This window comes from Sebastes fasciatus, chromosome 9, assembly GCF_043250625.1.
Source record: "Sebastes fasciatus isolate fSebFas1 chromosome 9, fSebFas1.pri, whole genome shotgun sequence".
NCBI lineage: Eukaryota > Metazoa > Chordata > Actinopteri > Perciformes > Sebastidae > Sebastes > Sebastes fasciatus.
Genome location: NC_133803.1, coordinates 22,729,109 through 22,739,203, shown reverse-complemented (window position 1 = coordinate 22,739,203; position 10,095 = coordinate 22,729,109). Strand labels below are relative to the sequence as shown.

At 40.8% G+C, this 10,095-nt stretch overlaps 1 protein-coding gene across 1 annotated transcript; it reads left to right on the top strand.

Annotated features, from left to right (window-relative positions):
* Positions 1-1,113: 1,113 nt before the first annotated feature.
* mlh1 (mutL homolog 1, colon cancer, nonpolyposis type 2 (E. coli)) lies at positions 1,114-8,965 on the top strand. Its single transcript, XM_074646739.1, has 19 exons — positions 1,114-1,347; positions 2,122-2,212; positions 3,293-3,391; positions 3,477-3,550; positions 3,656-3,728; positions 3,815-3,906; positions 3,991-4,033; positions 4,190-4,278; positions 4,387-4,499; positions 4,603-4,696; positions 4,782-4,935; positions 5,145-5,467; positions 7,250-7,389; positions 7,645-7,753; positions 7,837-7,900; positions 7,984-8,148; positions 8,301-8,393; positions 8,484-8,594; positions 8,727-8,965. Exons 1-19 carry the CDS (start codon positions 1,241-1,243, stop codon positions 8,880-8,882), a joined length of 2,190 nt encoding a protein of 729 aa, XP_074502840.1. The 5' UTR covers positions 1,114-1,240; the 3' UTR covers positions 8,883-8,965.
* Positions 8,966-10,095: the final 1,130 nt, after the last annotated feature.

Here is a 10,095-nt window from a genome sequence, read left to right as displayed (position 1 = left end):
GTTTTCATATATGCAATTTACAGTTCGTAATTACAATAGTTTATAAACCATTTTTTTAAGTAGTTGAGCTTATAGAAAAACTCATTAAGTACACTAGAGAAAACAACTTCAACATTCAAAATTGAAATAAAATTAAGGAAAGAAATTATAATAATAATAATAATAAAAAGAAAGAATAGAATTTAAAAAAAAAACCTAGACAAATAAAAACCCCAATAATAATACAAAAATAAAAGAGTAATAATAATAAATGAAATAAACAAATAAGTTAATAGAAAATAAAAGGGGGGGAGTGCAAATATATAGTAATATCATTTACATGGGCACACATATGCATCCTCCTTCACGTCAGGTCACCTCGAAGCATATGTATATGTGCATGCGTGTTAACCCGTGTAGCTATATTTTTCCTTCTGTTAGACTCCATCTCTTCTCAAAAACATCGTCCATATTCCTTATTTTGTGAGTTCCCTTTTCCATAACTTTTTCTGTGTATTATCTATACTAAGAGTTCAAAAAGAAAAGAAACTTCAAATAACGTGCTATAATATAAGAGATGAAACATATTAAATAGCCTAATAAATGTATTATTATACAGCAGAAATTGCAAGCTTGTGATTATAATATACTGTATATTTTTTATATTATATATATATATATTATATATATATATATTATTATTATTTTATTTTATTTTTTTTATTTATGTTTTTTAAACGGTGGTAAATGTGTCTCAAATAAAAAGCATTATTAAACCGCTGGGAGGCGCTGTGCAGATTTCGAAGCTACAACGTTCCAAAATATTTACCAGAGAAGAAGACTTTCAACCAATGACGTCCACCGGAAGGATGTAGGCCCCGCCCCCCGGAAGGCTTTCTCCCCGCGCAGAACCATCAAAGATTCTCTATGATTACGAAGATGACTCACTCGACCGCGAGAAAGTGGTAGCTGAAACAACATTGTTTTATCGCATTTCACGACATGATAAACTTCGTTGCGATTTCACCTTTCTATTTGTGTGGAAATTAAGCAATTTAACTTATCCAATAACGCCCATATTGTGACATTCACTGTACTCTTGACAGTTTGATGCAGAGTGAGAGCTCCACCTTTTTTTTCTCCTCTCTGGTCCCATTCATGATACTTACATGTAAGCCTAAATACACATGTTTTTATCCACATGTATGTGCTTTTACCTGCTGTTTAACTACCCTGAAACTCAGTCAGCAGCCCTGTAAACATGGCAGGAGTTATCCGGAGGCTGGACGAGACGGTTGTGAACCGGATAGCTGCAGGAGAAGTTATCCAGCGTCCTGCCAACGCAGTCAAAGAACTGATTGAGAACTGGTAACTCACCTGCTGCATGATACAGTTAGTTTTGATGATTAGGTGTTTGATGACTAGTGGCTTAAAGGTACCATATTATGCTCATTTTCAGGTTCATACTTGTATTTTGTGTTTCTACTAGAACATGTTTACATGCTGTAATGTTAAAAAAAACTTTATTTTCCTCATACTGTCAGCCTGGATATGCCTGTATTTACCCTCTGTCTGAAACGCTCCGTTTAGCGCATTTTGACGGAATTGCAACAGAATTGCGTTGCTAGGCAACAGCTTGGGTCCATGTTTACTTCCTGTCAGCTGATGACATTCACATACACTGCAACCTGGAATAAACTGGGACACATTTAGCATGTTTACATTTGAAATTGTGTCAAGGGTCTAAATATTGTATATTCGTGACATCACGAATGGACAGAAATCCTGACAGCTTGTTTCAAATGCTGAGTTTCTGAATACGGGCTGTGTGTATTTCCCTGTGGATTGAGTGTTTCGATACTTTCACAGTATTTATATAGAACTAAAGCCTGCTTTATAATAAAAAAAACATGAAAATCTCACTTTTTTATAATATGGGACCTTTAAAATAACCTGCAATTGGACCATTAGATGTGACAAAATATGGCAGGAGCCACCATTGTTTACATCACGTTTGTGGCAAAGCCAAACATCTGTAACATAATAGTAATAGTCATGTGACACTGCGAACTGACTGGATAATTCCACTTAAAACATGTAACATGGCTGCATAATAACTATAATTTGTATTGTATGTTACAGTCTGGATGCCAAGTCCACCAACATTCAGGTGACGGTGAAAGACGGCGGACTGAAGCTCCTTCAGATTCAGGACAACGGCACTGGCATCAGGGTGGGTGACAGGAGGGGGAGCAGGGGAGACCTGCAGCTCTTTATGGGTGCTTGTAAAAGTGTCTTTCACATTGAAACTCCATGCCATGAATTCTCTATGTGATAACTTTATATTTAACCAAAAAGTTAAAGGTAATGTTTGTAAGAATCAGAAATTGCTTGTTAACAGTGACACCTTTGGCCGTTAAGTCAACGCGCTTGTGCTCGCTCTACATAGACATGAACGAGCATTGCTTAAAACAGTGAGGCGACACACGTCAGCTAAAACCACAATATCACTTTATATTTCACCTGCTTGGCAGTAATGTTAGCTGACCAGACGAAGGTCTCTCCATGAATCACTGCTGATCCTAGTGTTAGCTTTTCCTGCTTCAGCCTCCCGACCCCGTTCGGAGGAAACAGGGGAGACACCGGAGTTTTGGTCGGAGACGATAACGTTTCTTCAAAAGACACGGGAAACCTCTGTTTCATTCTGCTGAGGAGCTGCAGCATTTATTTCTGCACAAACGTCCACTGTACATTCACTAGATATTCTCAGAGCTACTAACTTTCCTGCAGTGTGTAGTGTGCGCGCATGCACGTGAGAGTGGAGTGAAAGAGCGAGAAAGGCAGGCAGAGGAGCAGAGTACAGCAGAGACTGGAGACCAAAGCTACGGTCTCCCCCGCGTCCTCCGACCGCGGCCAACACTGTTTTGCAAGACGTGCTTCACTAGATAGAACTTTGGTGCTTCCATGTAGTTTGTGTTGGAGTCTGAGTCTGAACCGCATAGCCACACGCGAGCGCGCATGGGACACCGACCCGGCTGATTTACACGTGTAAGAAGTTACAAACAGTCCCTTTAAGACATAACAGAAAGGACCCTTAGGAAAGATGTTGTTTCTGCCCTCCCTAGTATCCAGTCTAATAGCTAGACTGGTCCTCTCTCTGCCCCCCATTAGATTAGATTCAGTGTTTTGTTTTGGTTTTCCCCTGCCCACAGAGTGTGTGCACACATACCACTGGTAGGTGAGACTCTCTGAAAAACTGTCACTGCCTTTCAATTCTGTAGTTTTCTCTGACCAAGCTTTATTTCCGAGGCAGAGAGAAGATATGGAAATTGTCTGTGAGAGGTTTACAACCAGCAAACTCCAGACTTTTGAGGACCTCTCAGCTATTGCAACCTATGGATTCAGAGGAGAGGTAAAGCTCTGGAGCAGCCTTCAGCTATTAAATGTTGACTTACATTTTGTTTTGAGTACGTCACATTTGTTGTTCTTGTTTGCAGGCCCTTGCTAGTGTGAGCCATGTTGCCCATGTTACCATAACGACTAAGACAGCTGATGCCAAGTGCGCTTACAGGTATGCAAACATCTTAAATCATGGTTCATTCATCCTGCCTCCCTTGAATATTACATGTATATTATAATGGATATAAAGCCAATGTGATGTATCGATTCTCTGCAGAGCCAACTACAGCGATGGCAAACTGAAAGGGCCTCCCAAACCATGCGCTGGAAACCAGGGAACACAGATTCTTGTGAGTCGGTCGAGCACTTCAACTTTCACAGAATGAATTACATGGATGTTCAAAAACCTACAATAGTTTGCTCTCCCTGCCTGCAGGTGGAGGACCTCTTCTATAATGTGTCCACCAGGAGGAAAGCTTTAAAGAGCCCCGGTGATGAGTACTCCAGGATTGTGGAGGTGGTCAGCAGGTCGGTCATCTTGGCTTTACTCCTTGTGTCTTTTGATTAACATCACTGTGTTTGGTTAACTCACATATTAATGTTATTTTGAAGGTACGCCATACACAATTCAGGAAAAAGTTTTTCTGTCAAAAAGGTGAGATGCGCTCTTCTTCTCCTTTGTATTATTTCTTGAGGAAACAATGATTGGACATTGAAAAATGATTGGAAATCTCTGTATTATAGATACAGCTACAAAGAATTATTCTTTGCTTAAAAGGAGGATATTATTTATGGTTTCCTTTTTGTTCAGCAAGGAGAGACTGTGGCAGATGTGAGGACTCTACCCAACGCATCTGTAGTAGATAATATTCGAGGAGTTTTTGGCAATGCAGTCAGCAGGTATTAATCAACCAAGAAAGAAAGAAATGCTTTGATGCTCACTGCAGTTTTGTGACCTCTTATAATCTTCACGCTGACTGCATGACCGGCTCTGTGGTATGTTCGCAGGGAGCTGATCGAAGTTGGCTGCGAGGATCAGAAGCTTGCTTATAAGATGAAAGGCTACATCTCTAACGCAAATTACTCAGTCAAGAAATGCATCCTGGTCCTCTTCATCAACCGTACGTATCACAGACAAGTTGCCGGACATGTGGCTCACCGGTGAAGATAATTTAATCTTGTTAGCACTTTGTTAAATGGAGCTTGTGATCTTTGATGTCTCAGATCGACTGGTGGAGTCAAGTGCTTTGAAGAAAGCAATCGAGACAGTTTATGCTGCGTACCTTCCCAAGAACACGCACCCCTTTCTATACCTCAGGTAACTTAACGTGCATTTGTCTGTCAATGCATTCTATTGTGGTTGAATTGATTTAATATTCACAGGTGCTTTCTGATCACCACAGCTTGGAGATCGCGCCGCAGAATGTAGACGTGAATGTCCATCCCACCAAACATGAGGTGCATTTCTTGCACGAAGACAGCGTCATCGAGAGCGTTCAGAAGCACGTCGAGAGCAAACTTCTGGGCTCCAACTCCTCACGCACATACTTCACTCAGGTATGATAATAACCGGATCCCTGTCTCTGTAAATATGCTGGCAATGTCACAGTATGTCAGCAGTAACAGATCTGATCTCTGGTCTTTTATTATGTTCACATGTTTTCACTCCACCCAGAGATCATCTGTCTCTTTTACACTGTGTCAATTTGTGTCTTTCTTTGTGTGTGACGGTGTTACAATGACACATACGCCATGTGTTTGTGCAGACATTGCTGCCAGGGCTGTCAGTCTCAGGTGGCGGTGAGGTCAAGTCCTCCAGCACCGCGGCAGAGTCTAACGAGCGAGTCTACGCACATCAGATGGTGAGGACCGATTGTCGCGCACAAAAGCTGGACGCCTTCCTCCAGCCGAAAGAGAAGCCACCTCCTGACCCTGAACCAGCCGGTCCCAGCAGCAGGGAGGCTGCGACCAAAACTGCCCAGCCTGGCCGGGTAGAGATGGAGGAGACAGATGATGCAGACATGCTGGAGGCCATGGCTGAGCAGGAAGCGGAGGTGCCAAAAGGCGACCAAGACGACGGCGTTCAAAGGTGAAAAAAAGATGCCAGTACTACACTGGGTGGGTCAGTATGTGCGTTCAGCAGATGATTAAGGACTCAGTCAGGACCTTCATGATTAATCCAGATCAGGTCAAGACAGGTCTTGATGTATGACTAATCCTGTAACGTCAGCAAATCTGAACATTGACCGGCGGCAGATGAGTTGAGTAAGAGGGCAGGAAGCAGATGCAATAATACACATGTATGACTCATGAATGACGTCATCTTCCGCTGGGCCAATCAGTAACAAATGGCACCTTGTGTTTACCTGCTGCTGACTTTATAGTAGCTAGTAGCTGGTTTTAAAGCTCCACCTATTAGTATTTTGTTATTCTTTTGAAAGGCATTGTTTACAGTGATGAACCGACAGAGAATTGTCACCCTCCACTGCTTTTTCTGGAGCTTTTTTTAGCCTCTTTTAGCTTATTGTTTTAGTTTAGGCCAGGGGTCAGCAACCTGCGTCTCCGGAGCCACATGAGGCTCTTTAGCCCCTCTCCAGTGGCTCCCTGTGGATTTTTAAAAATGGAAATGAATAACTGTTATTTGTTTACATTTTAATTTTTTTTTATCATTGTTGTAGGTGTATGGTACGACGGTACGACGGAGTATTAGGGCCACATTGAGGAAAAAAAATAAATCTGAGATTTCGAGAATAAAGTCATAATATTATGAGAATAAAGTCAGAAGTTTACAAGAAAAAATGTCATAATATTCCGATAATAAAGTCAAAGGTTTACGAGAAAAAAAGTTGTAATATTACGAGAAAAAAGTCAGAATATTATAAAGTAGTAATTTTACGTGTTATTTTCCTTTTTTTTCTTGTAAAGTTACGACTTTATTCTCGTAATATTACAACTTTTTTTCTCATAAAGTTATTAATTTATTCTCCAAATCTCAGATTTTTTTTTTTTCCTCAATGTGGCCCTTATTCTCCGTCGTACATATATAAACAAAAAAAGGAAACATTAGAAAAGAAGAAAAAGTATTACCCGTTGTAATAGTGCAGTGTCAAGAGATATGTTCATATTCATATACATACATATTCATATTCATACAACCAACCTCATATATAGATATATATACATACAGTATATACACATGTCTATATCTACACACACATTCATAAACATATCCACTTAGACACATTCGCTTACACAATTATCTATTCTATTATACAAACAAAAGGAGGATGTATTTACATCCCTTTAGTTGACCTTTATCGACATTATTTGTTTATTAATTTTGTTTTAACTCCAATCCTCACCCTGACTCAAAGTATCCCACCCACGCTCAAAAATGATATTCTGTTCTTTATTTCTATTAACATCCTTCTCAAGAACCCACTGATGTTTCAAAAACATTTTGAAATGTTCAGTGTTTAACTGCTGTCTTTTTATAGCTTTAAATATAAATGCTTTCCCCATCATAATGATGATGTGTGAATTGAGTCACTATAACCTAATCAAATGATCATATGGCAAGCTTATGGTCATCATATTGTGGATTTCCTCTGCCCCCTTGTGGCTGAAAATGTTAATTCATGCTGCCTTGACTTGTCAAGTACTTGTTGCTTTTATTATGGTTAGACAATACATATCTGCCACCCTATAGAGTGTGAGATTAAATGTGTAAACATTTCACAGCCCGGTATGTCTTATAGTGTGTCTGCTGTAAAAGCTGGTGTGAGTTATTGTCTGGAGAGTACAAGTGAGTGTAAACATGCAGAGTACTGTAGGCTGAGATGACAGCAGTGTGTGTGTGTTTTTGAGCCAGGAAACGACCCAGGAAAGAGCAGCAGCAGCAGGATGAAGAAGAGGAGGACCTGACGGCTGCAGCCACGCCAAAGAGACGAGCCATAAAACTGAACAGCATCAAAGAGCTCAGAGCTGAGATCACTGAGAACACACACAAAGGTAAACAAAACATGCATCACCATGTATTCCAGCTAAACTGTGTCGTTTTTCATGTGTAACTCCACTCCCTTTCCCAGTTATTTTACTTTCTGCTCCAGGCCACAACTCATCTCCATAACTTCTTGTCTGTTCATGTTTACACCTCCTCTGCTGTTGTTTGAGCACAATCTACAACCCAAAATAGATCAAACAGGGCTTGCTTTTCCACTCGTCTATTCAATTTTCCTCTTTTGAGTATGTGCATATTTTCTTCAGGTCTTCAAGAAATGTTGCAGAACCACTCGTTTGTCGGCTGCGTCAACCCTCAGTGGACTCTGATCCAACATCACACTAAACTGTACCTGCTCAACACCACCAAACTAAGGTCAGGAAACACACAGACACTGTTCTGTTAAGTTGTTTCAGCCTGCTGCTTTGTCTCATTTCACTCTTTTGTTTCTGCTGCAGCCAGGAGCTATTCAACCAAATACTCATCTATGACTTTGGGAACTTTGGCGTACTAAGACTATCTGTGAGTAAAGTCTCGATTGTGAATAGTTAGTATGTACTGTACAGGTTATGATTTTTTTTTTATGGCTGATTATGTGCATTCAGACACCAGCTCCACTTTATGACCTGGCCATGTTGGCTCTGGAGTCTGAGGAGAGCGGCTGGACAGAAGATGATGGTCCGAAAGAAGGCCTGGCTCAGTACATTGTGGACTTCCTGAAGAAGAAAACTGAGATGCTGGGGGACTACTTTTCCGTGGAGATAGACCAGGTCAGTTGGAACAAGGTGGTGTTTGTCTGTTGGTCAGATAAATCTCTAAAAACACAAAAATCTGGAGTTTCCAAGTTAATTTTTGCAGCCAAAACATGACATTATCAGTCTATTATTACTCATGCTGTAAAACTGAGCTTTATACATTGTAGGAAGGAAATCTAACAGGACTGCCGTTACTCCTCGACAAGTACGTCCCGGTGATGGAGGGTCTCCCCATGTTCATCCTGCGTCTGGCCACTGAGGTAAACTTCTCGTAGCTCTCTCCTCATTCATGACTAGATTCAGGAAACACAAACGTTATCTGAAGGCTTTTGCTTGGTGGTGTTGTGCAGGTGAACTGGGACAATGAAAAGGAGTGCTTCAGAGACTTCTGTAAGGAGTGCAGCATGTTCTACTCCATCAGGAAGCGGTACATCCTGGAGGCCGAGCCGGGAGAGGAGCAGGTGTGAAGGAACACCACACTCACGTTTAAAACAATGCTAGAGCGCTATACGCATTTTAACTTCTTTTGCTTTACAAATACATTAATGACAAAGAACTGAACTCACAAGTATGATGTGTAATGCTCGTTTCAGGATGCTGAGGTGAACTCGTGGCGTTGGAAAGTTGAGCACGTCATCTTCAAAGCTTTCCGAACCCTCTTCAGTCCTCCAAAGAACTTCAGTGAGGACGGCACTGTGCTCCAGATCGCCAACTTACCTGACCTCTATAAAGTGTTTGAGAGGTGCTAAATCTGATCATCAAATCAACCACACATGCTGCACTTTTATACTTTATGTAACATTTGTTCTGTAAATAAATCCTTTGTATGAGACGAGATGCTTTCATTTTCCATGATGTCACAGGAAATCCCTGTTCTGAATAGCCTATTTAAATGTGCCAAGGCTACACATGGTTTTCTAAAAGTAAGACTTGGGACACGCAGCCAGGAAAAAGAGAATCAGGTCAAGAGTCCCATAACGATACCTAAAATGTGCCAGCACACTAGCTTGACTTTTATTACAGCTACATTTTCTCTGTCAGTCTGAGACACGGGGGCAGTGTGGAGGGATCAGAGCTCAGTATGAAGGAAATTAACACCGCAACTAATGTTTCCAAATACCTTCATGGACAATTACAAGTTTGTAAAACCTATAAGCCTGGAAAATTGAATGAGTAACTGAAGGAAACCTGCAAAGCTATTTCCATGACTTATGTTGTAGTAACTGCATCTATCTTTATTCCAGTCACATAATCAAACTATAACTAAAACCAAACAGTTGTGTTGAAAATTAAAAAGCAAACGCTGAATTCAAAAGGCCTTGTCTTTATCTACACTGACTCAAAACTGCAACCAAACAAGTGAGATTTAATACTCTAACGCACATTAAGTATTGTATTTAGTAAACCCAGACTACAAATGACAATAACGACACTGATTCGAAAACTAAATTACCGCGTCACGGTTGTATGCCTCCGCCAACCAGACAAGTTGCAGTTTACATCCATGTCTGTCCAAAATTATTATCACTTTATCTTATTAGACAATTGTGTAAAATTGTCTTAATCAGCGTATGAATTCTTGAGTTATGGCAAAAAGGTCACAGTGACCTTGACCTTTGACTACCAAACTCTAATGGTACGTGTCCACAGGGGCGTTTTTTATCGCGAGGGGACGCGACGCTTCCCAACATTGGACGCTTGGTGGGCTGTCCCTAGAAACAAGGCACTCGGCTCCTGATTGGACGAACGCTTTCCCGCTGTTGGCTGCTGCTCCCAGCTTTCAAACCGGAACCAGTATGGAGGCTCGTTTGGAAACTTTCTTCTCTTATTTCACGTAAATAGTTCACTGAAATGTGTTTCTGAAAACATTTGAGGCGAGAAATAACCCATGCAGTTGCTGAATCTGTCTTTATTTTGGCTCGACAACGTTTAGTTTAAAAGATTATCGGGAGTTTCGAGAGG

Bases quoted from the DNA above. Each gene is read 5' to 3' on its own strand.
- mlh1 (XM_074646739.1), top strand. From the start codon at position 1,241: ATGGCAGGAGTTATCCGGAGGCTGGACGAGACGGTTGTGAACCGGATA. The intron at 3,729-3,814 runs GTGAGTCGGTCG...CCCTGCCTGCAG, and splicing joins ACCAGGGAACACAGATTCTT to GTGGAGGACCTCTTCTATAA. The intron at 4,500-4,602 runs GTACGTATCACA...TTGATGTCTCAG, and splicing joins CCTGGTCCTCTTCATCAACC to ATCGACTGGTGGAGTCAAGT.